We start from the raw sequence: 17,714 nt of genomic DNA on the forward strand, positions 1-17,714 counted from the left end.
TTTTACTTATTTATCTGACAGAGAGAGACACAGCAAAAGAGGGAACACAAGCAGGGGGAATGGGAGAGGGAGAAGCAGGCCTCCTGCAAAGCAGGGAGCCCGATGCGGGGCTCGATCCCAGGACCCCGGGTTCATGACGTGAGCCGAAGGCAGACGCCCAATGACTGAGCCACCCAGGTGCCCCACCAGGGAAAGTTTTTAAGACCTGCTATTTATAACATTTTACAAAAAGATTTAATCTTAAAAAAAAAAAAAAAGTTAAGTAGTATAACTTGCTAATTCTGCCTCAACTGTATTATTTTTAACTTAATGTAGCCAGTTAAATTATCAGGGTCATCAAACATTAAAATCCTCTTAAAAGCTGATTTATATCATAACAAATGAAACCACTATATATGGGACCTACATTTATCTTTAATTACTACCAGGGTGAATCATTTGAAATTGCTGTCTTTCTAGGTTGAAAACTGTTTAAAATTAGCCAATTTCACATGGTTTACCACTTTACTTAAGGAATATATGAATTTTATACATATGAATTCATATCATATATACACTCATATGATTATATTAAATTTAAGAATTATTTCCAGTAACATCTGCCAGAGAAATCACATCCGTATGACTCAACCATCAAACAAGAAGGTGACACATACCTTAAGAATTTTTATAGAGTTCTAATTTCCCACTAATGACAATAATTAAATGTCAATTAGAACAAAAAAGGGAAGAGGCTGATTTGAATTGATTGATTTCTCATTACAGGTTGGACAAAACAAACAATCTAAGAATCAGATTATTAACTTTATTATCCTAATGAGGACACAGCTGCAGTGGAACAAGGACTATACTAACTGCGGTTACATGAGTATGAAGTATGCCTGACTCCAAAACCACACATTTCACCAAGGACACGTCACTGAGGGCAGTGACCTCATAGCCAAGTTTAAAGACAATGCTTCATTGGTAACACAAGTTTAAACTGTGCTTATTTTCTTTAAAAATGACATCATTTACAGTCACCTCTCTTGGGACTTACTTGAGGAAAGAATTCCATCAATAAATTCTTGTCGAGTTATTTTCCCGTCCTGATCTTTATCAATTCTCCTAAAGAAGTCCATCACTCGAGATTTCTTATGATTCATCCACCTCATGTATTTTTTGCGCCAGATATCAAAATCAAAGTTAGCAAATTCCCTCAGCTGGAAAGGACAAAAGGTATTTTGGTTCATATGGGACTCAAATGATATCTCATACTTTATAAATAAAGGTATTTTTAATGACCTTCCAGGTCACATACAGGTCTTTCTGACTTCAAAAAAAAAAGGTCTGATCTTGCAAAGGGAGTACAGGAACATCTTTCCTGGAATTTCACTCCTGTCACTGGTTTTTCTTTTCAAATAAAAGAAACAAATAAAGCTCCTCAAGAAATCAAACTGAAAATTTCTGAGACTGCCAATGTGATAAAGGTGGACGGCCCCAAAGAAACACTACTGGTAAGTTCTATGCCCACCAGACAGTAGGCCCAGCTCAGTAGCACTTACCACCTCTGCTCTCTCCCTGCTGTTTGCCATTCTACCTTCTCTAGGCTTCTAAAAACTTCACAGTTTCAGAATCTGAAACTCTAAATCTTAGACCACAGTATATATATATAATTAAAATACCTGAATTATCAATAGTTATATTTCCCAGGTAATACCAAGCAAACATATGTCAAGCTGGATCTTTTCTTATGGAGTCAGCTTCTGACTATGTTAAAACATATTATAGTGGACCCTTGAACAACATGGGTTTGAACTGTGTGGGTCCACTTTCATGCAGGTTTTTTACAAAATAAAAAAAGATGTATTTTCTCTTCCTTGTGATTTTCTTAATAACATTTCCTTTTCTCTAGCTTATCTTCTGATAAGAATACAGTATATAACACATACAACATAACAAAATTTGTGTTAATTGCTTATCATGGGTAAGGCATTTGGTCAACAGAGGCTATTATATAGATAAGGCTTCAGGTCAACAGTAAGCTTTTAAGCATTTCAGTTTTGGGGGAATCAAAAGTTATACATGGATTTTTGACTATGCAGTGTGGGGGGGGGCGGGGAGGGGGAGGATGCTGGTGTCCCCAACCCCCATGTTGTTCAAGGGTCAACTGTTGTTTTTTACTTTATTGATTCCCTAAACCCACATCCCATATATCAGGGGTGCTGAATATAGGAGTTTTCTAACCTCCTCCAGTCTGTCCAAGGCGTCATTAAGCTTCCTCCTCCTTTCCAACGCAAGGAGCCAAACTTGCTGCCATTTGCTCACCAATAAGTTGACCCTGGGATTCTTGGTTTCAATTTGTGTCTGTGATCCAGAGGGATATAAGCTTGACGCCGGAAAGCGCTTTCCTGTTAAAATACAACTTCAGTTAGGAGGACAGTTTCCAGGGTTCTGAAATATGTTAAGGCCTGGCCTTTATTGTTCCTAGCTAAGACTGAACCAACTTAATTATTTAGAAATATCTTATTTAGGTGATGCATAATGTTCAAGTCCAGATCTGTTTTACTTACCAAGGGTCACATAATTTTCATGTAAAACAGAGAAACATATCCTGACAGGGGCATTTAAATACTGGAAAGCTCTCTTTATAAAATTATGTTTAAAACATTTTCCAGCTTAAAATCCATGCCATTTCAATGACAACAAAGTACCTTGGGATTCTCTCTTTTGTTAAGGCATGATAAGAGAAATCTCCCAGGGCAGTGAGACTTACCCTAGAATCAACTACACAAAACCAGCTGTGTCCTTCTTAGAAAAGACGCTGCAAGGAGGGCAGGTGAGGGCAGGAAACAGTGGCCATTCACTTGAGTCACAGCAAGACACTCAAATTCTGATCAAATACGGACGGGTGTGTAGGTAGGATCCCAGGTTTCATCCAAGTCCACTTTCCACAGAGATTGTATGTTTCCTGTGCATCGTCTCACACCCCAATTTACTGCCTTACTAACATTTTCTCCCTCTTTTCTGGCTATTTTTCACAAGTTTCTATACCATCAGAGAACAACTGTCTCAATGCATTTTCCCCATCTAACTAAATGATTGAATGTGCCCTAGAAAAACTACTGGCCTAAAGTCATATAGGAAGTGAGTGTCCAAGCTGGGATTTGCCCAGAGTTCCTAACTCCTACAAGGCTATACAAAAATACCAACAGCTAATATTTATTGAGCATTTAACTACATGCCAGGAAGTATGCTAAGCACTTCATACACATTAGCTCATTTAATCCTCACCAGAATCCATTGAGGTTATAATTATCCCCTTTATAAATGTGTAAATTGAGGCTCAGAGAGAGTTTAAGTAACTTGTCCCAGGTTCAATTTCCCAGCTGGTAAGGAGTCTGCCTCCAGAGTTCTTAACCACTTTGTTACCTTGCCCCCTTGTGTATTACAGCAACTACAAAAGATGTAAAATCATTTTTTTTATTAAAGCACCATTCAGAAATATATAAAATTACCACTATTCAGATATAAATTGTCATCTTTTAAATCTTCTCCAAGCCAGCTATTCTTGTTTTTAATGTCCCTTTGTAACTTCATTTCGTGGAGTCAAGGTAGTCTGACAAGTAAAAAGAGCCCAAAGTCATATGAACATGGGCAAAATCTACCGGACTGCTGGCCACTAATGAACAGTTAGGTCGTGAACTTTATCCAGGTCATGGTCATTTCTGTTACATCCCACCGTAAGGTTATTTACATAATAGAAGCAAAAGGGGATGATGGTTTCTGTTTTTGTTGCAAATTTTTTCCAATTTCTTCTAGCTAATCTAAAAGATATCCTTCAAGCAAACAAAACTACATAGAGAGACCTAGATATATCTTTTTCTTTATTTTTAAATAAGCTGCTACAATATTTGAGCCCATGTATTCTTTCAAGGAAACCTTTTAGGATAGAAAGGAGCTCACAGAATTACCAATTGCTCTGAAATTTCAAACGACAACTCAAAACTAACTTCCTTGGCTTTAGCCATGTAAGAAATTGGCCACTGCTTACTTCCTGCTCGTCCCTTATCCAGGACCGGAATATGGGACTGTAATGAGGAAGGATCAGCCACTCTCCTCTTGTAGGTCTTGGTGACTTTGTCCACATCAGGTTGTTTTCTGGTCATTTCCTCCATGAAGGTCTGAAATGTCAATGTCAGTTAAATATAAGTACATCAGAGAAAACTATCTTCAGAAATGAACTAAAAACAAAAGATAAAAAGACCATGCTATTATTTCTGAAATTCATCCTGGAAGAAAAGGCATAAACCAATTTGTTATATCTTTAGGGGGAAAAATGTAAGCCACCATAACATAACATTGACTCATATCTGAAGAATATAAAATGTTATACCTGGTAAGTAATTAGAGCACTGTAACAGTAATTTGTTTTAGTTTGAAGACCACACATGGGAGCAGCTGTATAATTGATATAACCTATCTGTGTATCAACCAGGATCTTCCAGAGCTTCCAAGCTCTTCCTGAAGAATCTTAAAGTGAGCATTTATCTGCAAAGCAACTAATTACCTGGGCTGGTCCTTCGGGCTTCTCTGCAGCACATTACACTTACATATTTGAAATACTTAGGATGGCTTTGAGATACGGTGACATACAGCATCCACATTAAATATGGATGTATTTTAAATTATTTCTGTTGATACATAATGCTATGCCAAGGGAGATAAAAGTTATTCAGGTTAAAGTTTCCATTTAGGAGGTCTGACTATCTTGCCACTTCTTGCCTTGTCTCCTTAGGTTTATATTATTATTGCTAACTTAGATATCCCTAAATCAGGAAAATGCAGCAAAGACCGAGACTGTGGTGAAAAGGGATGGAAAAAGGAGGCGGATAAAAGTGAAGAGTGGAGAAACACATTTCTGGAACATCTGTCACACTGGAGAACCCGAGAACATGGCGTGAGGCCCTTCGGGGCCATTATGGACATTGATGGCTCAGACTTTTATTAAAAATCTAACAGCAAAATTAACTGCTTAGTCAACGAAGCTGACTTAGTAATGTTTCCCTCTGTAAATGTGTACCAGACAAAGTAACAAGCAAACAAATAAATCAGAGGTAGTCTGACGCCCATCATTTCAGTTTAAAAGAGGTAGCATAGAGAAGTTTTTTTTTTTTTTTTTTTTTTTTTTTTTTTTTTTGAGCAAGACAACGCGCTCCCTTGTAGACAGGATGTATTTGAAGTACGGACGGTCACCGTGGGAGATGTGCAGCAGCAGAGAGTAGAATATGCAAGCATGGAGCAATAAAGCATGGGAGGGCGAGGTCACCAGAAGACAGAGCAGGACAGGGTGGAGCGGAAGGTGAGTGTAAGGAAGGACTTGAGGAGTGTGTTCACGGAAGTGAAGGTAACAAGCACAAAGCACTCTTCTGAGAAGTATGGCAGTGAAATAAAAACAGTACCTGAGAAGACAGGGTTTAGGATGGTATTTATTTTACCTGGTGTTCTGCGATGAGGGCTTTCACCTCTTCGATTTCCTGGGGGATTACTTCTTTGTCCTTGTCACTAAGTGTAGTCTCGGCCCACTGCAACCAAGCCAGCAAAGCTTCCAACAATTCCTGTTTCGCAATGAGCCCAGCCAGAGCACTTGCCAATCTCTGTTGATGCTGCTTCGCCCAGGCCAGCACCTGTTGGGGAGACAAATGTCTCTGAATTTCATCCATCTTAGGTAATAATTTAATCGATGTAAAAATACACAGCATGTAAATGTAAATTCGGATCATCCTGGGGCCTGGAGTCATATAACACTTCCAGTCTTTCTAGATCCCATCAGTGGTACCGAGACCCAGCTTGCGGAGGACATGAGAGCCCCCTCTTATGTTTGCCTGCTTATTTAGAGATGGGTGTCAAACACCCAGGCTTCCTTGAGATTTCTAATCTGAGTTCAGATATGCATTCTCTGAAGGCTCAAGGATGCTTATTCCATGTAGCACTGAGTGGAAATAAAAATAGCTAAAATCTTAAAATACAGAGTTCAGTTCATGTATGCAATCCATTCCCCAAGCATATACAATTCAGGTGCTGGATTACTCGACAGAGATAATGTGGAAGTGGGACAAAAAAATCATACAGGGAACCAAATATTTGCCTTTTCATGCTTCAGGGACATAGCTGCAAAACGGCTTTAACTTTTTAAATAAAAGCAGACTGCAGAGACAGGTCATGCACACAGGAAGGTATTTTAAAGAGCATTTTTCTTTGCAGAGGCCTCCTGTTCCCACGGTCATAAATGTATCTCAACTGCTGAAGTTTCTTTACCCCCAATTCTCAAAGCTGTTGCTGCTCTAACAATGACCTGAGACCCACTGACCTCCTCAAACCTGGCCCGGATGATGGTTATCCAGTGCTTAATGGTGGTGATGGAGTCAGGGTGGCAGATGGCCAGGACGGCGTCTCCCATACTGGTAGCTTTATTCAGTGCGGCCCGTTTTTCTTCCAGTTTCTTCATGAATTCCTAGGGCAGAAACAAAGACCTCGATTAACTGCTGGCTCTGGCTGAAAACAAAACTCCAGTGACGTGCATGTGACCGTCAGAGTTAGACAAATACACGAGAACTTCAGTTGCTTCATTCACAGCTGGAAATAATTCACTAATTGGGGAATTAAGAGAGGAGAAGGGACAAAAACGGGAAATGAAGTATTTATTTCTAAGTACATGGATAACATCTCATGCTTTACAAAACATGTTATGTACAAAAAACACTCTTCTATATCTGGATATCTTATAAGTATAGTAATGGAGAATAGGACCAGGAGAGATAGTACTACCAGAGACAAAAATAATATTGACTAAAAAAGAATGTCCTAACAAGTAAGACTAGGAGGTTGTATATTTAAAACAGCATGAACTGTGTGCCAGGAATGAGAGGAATACGTACCAAAAAAGAAGAGAGAAGGCTGGGCAAGGAACTATAAATGTTCGGGGTGAGGGAGAGAGGGCCCAAATGTCCAGCAGGAAAGAGCTGGGGAGAGCCTGAAGGGGGTGAACCTGACAGCCTGACAGCCAGAAACAGCTATCCCCTGCTCTGGTGGGATAAAGAAGCCCTGACGGGCTTCAAAATGCTTTCAAATCAACCTTTTTGCAAATGTCTCACACACATAACTGTACTTTCTACCATCAGAACTGTATCCATAGATACAGGAGTCACAGAAGTCTGAAAGTGTGGCTACAAATGAGGACCTCTGCCTTAAAAAAAGGTCGCATGCTTCTAAAACCTCATAGTGAATTTCAAGCATCCGCCAGGACCCCAATCTGGACCCCAGCACTAAGACGGATTCCTTAGTCCGGAACAAGGGCTGCAGAGGCTGCAGACGGAGCTGACACTCCGTACTACCCATGCCATGTGATCAGGGTGATCGTCTGAAAATCTAAGTGTTTCCTATAACGTCTGGTGACCTTTTGTTTTTGAACTCTGTCATATACCTCCTACTCTGGCATGTTGCTATGTTTCCTTATACACTCCCTGGACATTAAGGTCCACAGGATCAGAAGACTGTCTTATTCAATTTTGTGTCTTTGTGACTGAATAAATGCTTTTTAACTTTCATTTACACATTTTTATTGCTGTCGTGTCAAGGCTGGATTAACAATATACTCCACTAACATGACCTACTTTTTAAATATCATCACCTACTTTTAAAAGTATTTTAATTTCCCCCAATATAGATCTGCTTAACTGGAAGGAAAAAAAAAAAAAAAAAAAAGCTTTACTAGGAAGAGAAAACCTGAAGTCAATAATAGCTGTGCTTTCCCAAGGACAGGTGATCTGACCATATACTTTTAATCACCCCTAACCCAGCAGTGCAAGAGTCCTGCCCAGAATGCCGTGGGCTGGACAATCAACTCCCTGCTTGCATTCTGTGCTCACCTGGGAAAGCTTGCCATTTTTAGGAAAGTGGACTGTACTGAGAAGTCTCTGGTCCTGGGGCTAAGAAATTAAATATTCTGTTTTACTTTTATTTGGTCAGTGTGTGAAGAAAGCAGAGGAAATTAGAAAGAATGGATGATGTTACAGCAAATTATTAGTACTAAGCAGCCCTTTATAAAATTACATGTAATTTTACACTATTTAAAAATATTTAAAGATAAGACAAAAACAAAAAACCCCACCACACTACCTCTGCTCTGGATACCCTGCCTCCTGATGTTTCTGGGGGTTTCCTGTTCCTGCTGTGAGGGTGGTGATACCTTACTGTAAGGTGTTAGATATTCAAACAGGGCTTCAAGAAGCTACTCTGAGACCCAACTATGTCAGTGGAACTCGAACTCTTCAAAACACTGAGCTGAATCAAAAATTTACAATAAATTTGATGTCATTTTCCTACTCTTACATTCTAGCTTCGATTTTAAATGGTTTATGGAGCATTCCATTCCTCCAGATGATGTGAGACAAGCTCGCATCACTTTTATTAATGACAAGGCAATATTTCATTGCTATAGGTTAGGCAACCCCTCATTGAAAGAGCAGTCTTCACAAGTAAGAAGTCTCCCTAGGTGACGTAATCCATGCTACCCTGGCACTAACGACATCCTTCCAACCTGACCCTGGAAGACGAGCTATTCAGTGGTGTTAAACAGATCTTTTAAATGAACATGTTGACATCAATATCGCATTCAGTGTTAGCATTGCAAAATTTCTAATTCTTTTAAAGTCAAAGGTTAAAAAAAAACCACATGTGTTAAGAGGTATCCAGACCACTCTCTTGAGGGTTCTGCTAGTTCTAGGCACTGTTACAAAATAGGTATTGACCTGAAAACTCGGTGGCCAGATTTTTATTTGGTTAACTATTCAATAGTGTATCTACTTACAGAATTCACTTTAAGTTTATAATTTATAATACGGGCTACTCCTCAAAAAATTTAAGGTGGATCTCGATTAAAGCCAGAACTGGCAGAGATTGAAAAATAAAATTTTAAGACCAGTTATTAAATTACTTGCTTGTCTTGCTTACTAAGGTCAAAATTATTAATTTAGAATTCTAATGGTATAACTTTATAAAAAATGCCAAACGCTCATGAAGGAAGTTTCATTTTGAAATGTGCATGCAAGTGCAATGAAATTGACTGGTTTTGGTCAGAAGCCAAATAACCCCTAGAAAAATCAATGTACTTCCAAGAGACAGGAGATGGTGACTCATTTCAGAATAACCACCTTCTTCATAAAAAAGCATGGGAAGATAGCTACACTTATTTGGGTGCATGGGGACACACCTATGTAAGCAAGGAGGACACGGGTAAATTCTCAAATGTGCAAGATCTTTAATTACTTCTCAGGAAGGGAAATATGCATGCAGTTGATATCTACAATCACGAGTCTATTGGATTTTCTCATTTCCTTTTACTTAGCATTTATATGACTCACTTTATGCTGATCAATGAGTGTCCGAAGAGCATCCTCGTCGTCTGGGAGAGCGCCATGGAAACGAAGGGTTTGCTCCGCCTCAGCCAGCCACTCCAGCAGGGCATGCACCACTGAGTGAAATTCCTCTGCCTAAGAGTTCACACACACACACACACACACACACACACACACACACACACACCCGAAGAAGATCCCCAAAGATGCTTGTTAGTAAAGAGTCCTCCTCTTAATGAAAAAAAAAAGTCTTACATTTACATTAACGATATGCATTATTCCCACTAAAAAGATAAAAGATACATGTTGCTACACTTTACAAATGTAAGACCTCTAATATATCAAAAAGGCCTATATGAAGACTAATTCACCATTTTAACAATTTGATGTTAGATGCAGGGCAGCCCATTATGCATTCGGGCTGAAAAATTACAAGAGCAGCACTTTTATGTGAAGACGAGAAAACTTCCCTCTGTGAGTAATTTAAACTCTTGAGGGGAAGCAAGGCAAGGATGCTCTAAGAATCTCCTTTTCCATCACTGTCCCAGTTAAGAAAGGAGGAGTGAAGCAGTTCTCCGCAAGAGCAGTTCTTGTTGAGGCTTTGACAGCTTTCTCACTAGCCCCAGATGCAATTTACAAGACTTCTACCTGACGCAGGGCTGCTTCCAAGCGTGTCTGCTTTGATATGGAGAGTGCACACACGGTCTCCCAGCGTGTGCTCAATTCCTGCATCTGGACCTTGACCCAGGAGGAGTCGTCTCGGCTACCCTCTATGAGCTCTCGTGCCGAGCGCTTCAGGGCCTGCACGCTGCTGGTCCTCTTCCCCAGTTCTTTTTGGAAAACCTAGAAAGACCATATTTTTATAAAAAATTGATTTTTAACGACCAAATGAAACCAGTAAAACACAGTTTGGAATATATGTGTACATGACTCATGTACCAGTCTCTAAGATCTACAGTTTGATGAGTCATACTTTTCACAGAAACTTCAGGAGCTAAGTCATGACACATTGCTCCTATCAGAGCGCTGTGAAGAACATGGTAAAGTTGTTCAATCTTCTAGCACTCTCCTGAGTGAACAAACCTTAATTTTCAAATGACGCCTTGGATTTAAATAATGGTGACCACTCGGTTTCAATGGCACAAAAGAAAACATCACATTCTCTTTTTTCTATAATTCTTTAGTATGGCATCCCAATTCCCCTCAAATCCTCAGTGTAAGTGCCAAGAATGTGCTGGCTACCTCATTCCTCTTAATTAACAGACATATCTAACAGACTAACGAAGAACTAAGCAATCCTGGGGTACTGCACGGGGATATTGGACAGAATGGCAGGTGTGTTCACAGGGAAGTGGTGTGCAGTTTTTTCTCTGCAACACGGCTTCAGCTTTCGGTATCCTGAGAACTAACCTCCAGTGTCAAATTTTAGATGCTTACATCCTTAACCTGTCATTTTGGAAAAAAAGCTTTTTCTCCCCTCTTGCCTAATTTTGATAAACTTTGATGTGCCAGGAGTTAGACTGGCTTCTTTTGGCCATAGACCTAATCCGAAAAATGAGCCCAGGGTCCTTCATTTCTGATCCAAGAGTCTGTGTATGCAACTATATCTTTCAAATTAACCAAGCTTATGGATAGAATAAGATTAACTTATTTTTCTAAAAGATGATCACAAATGAATATTACTAAGCTCATCTTATCATTTTGGCTCTATCCATGAGTTTCTATTCTGATAATCAGATCATTCATAAAAGTGAGGCCATCAAAAACAATCCAAACATAGTGGAATGAATTATTTGCTTGATTTCACTCTAATGGTGTTAAATGAGATGTGTCTGCAGACAGACGGACACACACACACAGGCATAGAAAATACAGTGTCTATATAATCTGTTTGTGATAGGACTGGCCCGATAGTTCTGAGCAGACTTTCCAATGCACTTTGTGAACTTAAACTTCTTCCCAAGCCTCCCAGTTGTATTACTAATGCTGAATGATTAACTTATTCTTGATGACCTTTAATATATAAAAACCTGGCAAGTGCTGAAGGGAGTAAATATTTAGACAGTGAGTTTATACAAATGGCATTTATGTAAAAAGTAACATTACACTATTCATTACTCATTGAATGAAAGCCAAGGAATAAGAAAGTTTGTATTAATCATGCATAAAACATTTGTTTCAATATAGGCAAAGCAACAAAACTCAAAAGTCTTAATTTTTGTAGGCCCAATCACAGTTCTTCATTTATTCTTTGATTTTTTGATAATATTCAAATGCAACAAACTCTCTTTTATAGATATAATCAGATAACAGAACCAGAAAAGAGGAAATCAATATGCAAAAGGACCAACTATTTAAAAAGGAATAGGTTAAGATCAAAATAGCATACCTAGGGAAGTATAAAGAAAACATTTTAAAATGAAATAGATTTTCTGAATTCAAAAATAACAGAGGAGAAATAAAACATGAGTTCAAGTACAGTGCTGTAAGATATTTGTATATAAAGTCTACTCTGGTACAACCATTCCACATTACTACTGTGCCTCAGATTGTTTTCGAGGTTCTTTAAGTTATAATACAACATTTTACCATAATTTTGGACCTTGCACTCAGTATCAGTTGGAGGTCTTGAATATTCCCTTTGATGGGAACAAAAATTTTAAATCCATCTCAGGAAATTGCAAGGAAACCACCTGACTTAAAGTAATAATCGAATCCCTCAGAGCCTATGCTGATAGCTCATAAATTGCTAGAGTTCAAGGGGCAAGGTTAAAACAGTTTTTAAAAAACAGAAAAGCAGCCTATCCTGACCCCCATAGATCCTGTCACAAATTCATATACTTATGCAATGACCAAGTTCCAGGTCACTGAGGGAGTGATTTTAAATTACATTACATAATTATTTACATGCATAACAAAAGACTGTAAAACATTCTTGGAACATTTTTAAAGCACCAGAGATTGAAATCACTTTCTGAGTTCTAAAAGGTTTTAGATCTGGAAATTGGAAGAAAAAAAGTATCTCACTGATACTAATTTTCCTGTATCACTTTTAAAGTTGGCTTCCTGATTCTGCTCAAATGTACACATATGTCAATATTAAAGACTGTTATGCAGTATGATATATAGTCTCTAGATTTTAAAAGGCTAAGGTAAGGGGTTCTAGTTTCCTCTAAATTCAGGATAATCAATGAGATCAATAAAATGTCCCAGATAATAATACCTTGTGATTATCGATTAGATTCATCACCAAATCAATGTCTCCGTGGACAGGTTGGTCTTCTGCCAGCTGGGGTTCAACTCTATACAGCCAATCAATGAGGGCCTGCAAGGCATCTGTGAATTGTCCAGAAAATAACAGGGCTTCCTCCAATTTGTTTTGTCTGGGGGAAAAAGGTGGAAAAATCAATCTGAGCAACAAAAAAGCCACCCTATATAACCGAACATCTAAAATCCATTTATGAAGGTTGAGCAATCCTCAAAGAAAAAACCAATATATTGGTATTCAGTGTTGTTTCTTTGCTTTCCTTAGAAAATAACAAAACTTTTCTCAAATTTTCTTTGTTATTCCTGAAATAGATCGCATCTGTTTTCGGAAAATTCCCTCATCATCACCTCTAGAAATCAGTGACCCTTCAGTTTCTTCATTAAAAAAAATATGCTTTAAAATTTTTTTTTGTTTTAAATTATCATACAGTAAACTTGACTTTTTTGAGTGTACAGTTCTATGAATTGTAACACTTGTAGAGATTCATGTAACCATCGTCATACTCAAGAAATAGAACAGTTCCCAACATGCTGTCTGTGGTCATAGCCTGCCCCATCTCCAACCCCTGGCATTCATGTGTCTGTTTGCCATGATATCATTTATAGGACATTGTAAAAAAGCACATAATCTTTTGAAATTGAAGGTGTTAAGGATTTTAAAAAATTAACACCAAAATTTCTATATTCTTTCTATATATACTATAGACTATATTCTAACTTTCTATTCTAATATAATTTTATTACTAGAATAAAATATTCTATTTAACCTTGATACTGACAGAAGTAATTAGATCAAGGATCTATGAATTATTTGAAAATATTTCTAAGATATTTGAACTCTTCTATTAGTGTTATACTTTCTAAGTACTTAAAGATTTTGAAATTAGTTCTGGGTCTTCACGGTTCAAGTATAATGAGAAAGAAGACTGGAAAGGGGTAGATGGAAGTTGGAAGGGAACACGAGGGTCAGATTGGGAGGAACTTGCCCGCCACATTAAGGAGCCTGTGTTTTGGTTCACACTCAATATTAAGTTCCTAAACGGTATGAGGCAGGGCAATGACAAGATCCCATTCACATTTTAAAAAGACCACCCTCGTAGTTATGGGGAAACTGGATTAAGGAAGACAAGAGCAGACATGGAGAGACCAGTGACAAGTCAGGTATGAGAGGACAGGCTTGGAGAATAATATCACTTTTGAGTGAATCGAGTAATTAAAATAATAATAACAATGAAGCGTTCTCGGTGCAGGCAGTATGTAATTACGATATTACAGATGACCCCAAGTTCCCAGGCAAAGGAGGTATTTAAGGTTCCTAGAAGGTTCCTACAAAGCACCACAATTGTATACTCGAAAGAAGCCTACAAGGTAACCAAACTGCCTTAAAGAACATTTTACCTTTCCACAGATTTTCCACAGATAGTATCCCATTTGTCTCTGAGTTCACTCAGCATGTCATCCAGTTTAAGGTTGTCATCAGCCAGGGAGGTTTTCTCCTTCAGAGAACGTCCAGTTCTGTTGGTGGTGTCATAGACAGAATGCTTGGCTCCAAGTGATTTCTGAAACTCCTATATATTTAACAAGAAAACAGTATGCATTTCTACTTAGGACTAATAAATAGGTAAGAGACATTACAAGAGTCACCCCTAATAAATGGAGTCTAAATAGTGGAAGACATCAGGAAATAATCAAGTCAGATAGTGGAACCCACCAGGGTGGAAAAGAATCTTTATAAACTGAAAAATTTATTTTTCTCAGAAGCCAGGTGTCTTTGAGAGTACCTATTATTATGAAGACAATAATTTCAAAGCAAAACAAATCTTGAATCTTTTGTAGCTATAAACCACAAACAGTACACTGGTTATAATAAAATGAAATTGCTAATCGACTATTGAAAAACCCAAGAGTTTGGGAAGGGAAAAGTAGTTAACACTCAATGAGTAACTAAAGGTCCTATGTGGACACAGCGACTCATAGTCTGTAAATTTACTACAGTTTTGGTTTTTGGTCAGACAGATCTGTTGTCACACATCTTGGATGTTCACAATGATGTTACATATAATTTTATCTGTGAGCCAGGATGAGGGACAAAGAAGAACCACATCTCGAGATTCCTACATTCCGACCTACTGCTCATTCTAGTCACACCCCTTGGCGAGCCCATCCCCCTCCTCCTCATCTCTACGACGCCTTACAAAGGTCTCTCAGGATCTACAGATTACTTTTCCAGTATCAAATAGCTATGTTGCTCATGTGACATCTCTACTTTGCTATTTTTACATTGTTAATCTGCATGTAAATGTGTATGTGTGGGAGGGGTGGATTATATTCTGTCTACACAACTCGGTTACAAGCTTTTCTAGAGCAGGGACATTGTCTTTGCAGGCCTCTCATTATCACCTTATATCTTGTGTGTGTTCGTAAGTATGTGACAGCAAGAATGAGACAGCTGCTACTGAATATACACTCTCAGGGATGGGAAGGAAGGAAGGTCAACTTAATCGGCATCTTACAAGCTCATAATAATGTATCACGGAAACACTACCACAGTGATTCCAAATCCTGGTAGCACATGAGAATCACCCTAGATAATAAAATGCTATGCAAATGTATAATTTTCCAAAATAACCTTGGTTCAATTGCCTTTAAAAGCTAGACACTTTAAGTGTCTTATTATGACTAAGATATTTATTTTGTTTTATAATAGGAAGGCACTTCATCTGGGAATTTTTAAGCAATAACACCATTACCATACCACACTACTTCTGTAGTTTGTTTTCTGTCATTATTTTTTTCTTATTATTCAATAACAGAATGTTACTTTTAGAATCCTGGTATTGACAAATTTTTTTCAAAAGAACAGATACCTAAAAAATGTTATAGCTGAATAAAGGACAGATTGAAACTTTTTAAAAACAGAAAAATACCCAAGAGATGAACAGAAATGACTTTTAAAGTTGGCTTAATGTACCCTGTACCCTTATCTCAGACAAATGCTAACTTTGGCAACAAGGCACACTGGGAAAAATAGAGAATCCACCAGGGTTCTTCATGTATTCTTATTTCTAGGATTCTCCAACTTACACACACCGTACATTTTCATAAGACTCCATGACATGACAACTATATTCAAGTTCAAATAGGCATTCTATTTTGAGAAGGAGCCTCTCTTTTTTCCATCAGAGGGGAAGGTGCTGCTCACTGTCATTGTGCTGTCAGTACTGAATGTGGCAGACCAAGGGCAGAGGGTGCCAGCAGAACAAGCCACTCATAAGTCCTCATCTAGTCAAAGAACAGGTGCTCAATGCTTCCTTCTGCCATCCTAGGATCATGACCCCCTGAGCTTAGTTAGAACCACCCAGGGAAGCAATCAACCTATATGAAGATGATGGCTAGAACTTCCCATGATGATAAATCCTACATCACCCCAATTTTTTCCGGCTTTTTAAAAATTATCATGTTTCAAGCAATAATATATATGTAGATGCTTAAAACTATAAAAGTGTTTTTTCAGAACCCACTCTCTTTTACTCATATCCTCACCCTGAGGGCTGATGATCGCTGATGATCATTTGATAACCAGAATGACAGACCCAAATTCAAAGAGTTGAGGAGGACTGGGGGGAATGTTCTTTGAATGCCATGTGGTATGAATATAAAAGGTAGAAAATATAAAATAGTATGTTTCTACACCTTCTCGTCTACACAAGAAAGTCACTAACTATGTGTCTTTGAGGATAAGAATGGAATTTCATATACCACACATATACAATAAAATACCAGTTTGTGTAGAGGCAATCAATTTTTCCCCACTAAGCTGTTCTGAAAGAACATATATGACAAAATTTACATTACTTTTTGCTGTAAAGTTATCTTCTACATGGCATTTGATCAATGAAAGAAATTACAATACAAGACAGACATGTGAAAAACTGAAATGCCAACATTTGAGCCCCTATAAATCTTCTATGTTATAGATTATAGAACATTTCAGTTTTCATTTTGTGTATTTTCTTTTAACAATTAACCCCAGAATAGTGGAATAGTCAGCAGAGAGAAAAGATACTATCGCCACTTGACCAATGTGAAGGGTAATCAGTTTTAAATTTAATGGAGGTCCATATTGGACAGCCTTTTTTTTTTTTTCTAGTGATGAATAAATACACAACCAAGTAAGAATTTAAAAGTGATCTTGAGATACAGAAAGACATATATGCTTTTCTTAACTGTAGACGCACCTTATGCTGTGCAAGTTGTGTTTTTATCTTGTCTGGATCATTAGCGATTTCCAGTTCAGAATCCAAAGATTTTTCTGATTCCTCTAGCCATTCCATAAGTTTACTCCAAGCTTCATGGAACTGTAAAAGAAATGTACATCTCCGTCCAGAAAATGTTCCAGTGTGCTCGCTTTATTAGAAATCTAGCATATTTTTAAAATAGAAATTAATGTTAATGAAAATGTTAAAAATTATTAATTCAAATTTCCCCTAAAAAAGAAGAAAGTAGTAGCTTCATCGGATTATAAGTGTCTTTTAACTCTTGGTTTCTGTGGTTGTGTCCCCCCACGGTCACTTTGTTGTAACTCATTTAAACACATAAACTTTAACAAAAACAGAAATGAGCCTAGAAACAGGGAACCAGGGATAACTTCCCTCCCTTTCCTTTTGCTTAGTAATTAACATAACCTGTCAAGAAAATTTTATTTGTCCACTGCCCTTGTTGACAGATCTGGGTTTACTTCTGAGCTGTTTCACTCCCATGTTAAGGAAAAGGAACAAAAAGGGAGGGAAGACGGATAAAGTTTATAAATCAGTCTTAAAAAGTAACAAGAACAACAACAACAAAGGCCTTACAATTCTTACTTAATACAAAGGGAGTTCAGTATCTTTATTGCTGCTATCAAAATCCTCAAATTCATGCCTGTGCCTCATGTACTGGTTTTATATGTAACAGCACCCACGGTATGTGAATTCTAACAAAATATAATTCTCTTTGGCATCTTTGACCTTGCAATATTCTGGTGCTATGTATACTTGATTTCAGCCACGGTCT

General features: G+C 37.9%; 1 protein-coding gene across 25 annotated transcripts in view; it reads right to left on the minus strand.

Annotated features, from left to right (window-relative positions):
• DST (dystonin) overlaps nucleotides 1-17,714 on the minus strand; it is a 478,114-nt gene that overhangs the window by 13,080 nt on the left and 447,320 nt on the right. For all 25 annotated transcript variants that reach the window (XM_073905137.1, XM_073905154.1, XM_073905136.1 and 22 more), the window contains 10 exons: nucleotides 16,901-17,020; nucleotides 14,061-14,230; nucleotides 12,619-12,778; nucleotides 10,044-10,238; nucleotides 9,402-9,530; nucleotides 6,350-6,493; nucleotides 5,478-5,666; nucleotides 4,034-4,163; nucleotides 2,227-2,390; nucleotides 1,040-1,202 (listed from right to left, as the gene is read on the minus strand). In XM_073905137.1, the coding sequence (XP_073761238.1) occupies nucleotides 1,040-1,202; nucleotides 2,227-2,390; nucleotides 4,034-4,163; nucleotides 5,478-5,666; nucleotides 6,350-6,493; nucleotides 9,402-9,530; nucleotides 10,044-10,238; nucleotides 12,619-12,778; nucleotides 14,061-14,230; nucleotides 16,901-17,020 (1,564 nt within the window). The remainder of the gene's footprint in view (nucleotides 1-1,039; nucleotides 1,203-2,226; nucleotides 2,391-4,033; nucleotides 4,164-5,477; nucleotides 5,667-6,349; nucleotides 6,494-9,401; nucleotides 9,531-10,043; nucleotides 10,239-12,618; nucleotides 12,779-14,060; nucleotides 14,231-16,900; nucleotides 17,021-17,714) is intronic.

This window comes from Callorhinus ursinus, unplaced genomic scaffold (genome assembly GCF_003265705.2).
Source record: "Callorhinus ursinus isolate GAN/ISIS: 27379988/994484 unplaced genomic scaffold, GSC_fseal_2.0 scaffold22, whole genome shotgun sequence".
Lineage (NCBI taxonomy): Eukaryota > Metazoa > Chordata > Mammalia > Carnivora > Otariidae > Callorhinus > Callorhinus ursinus.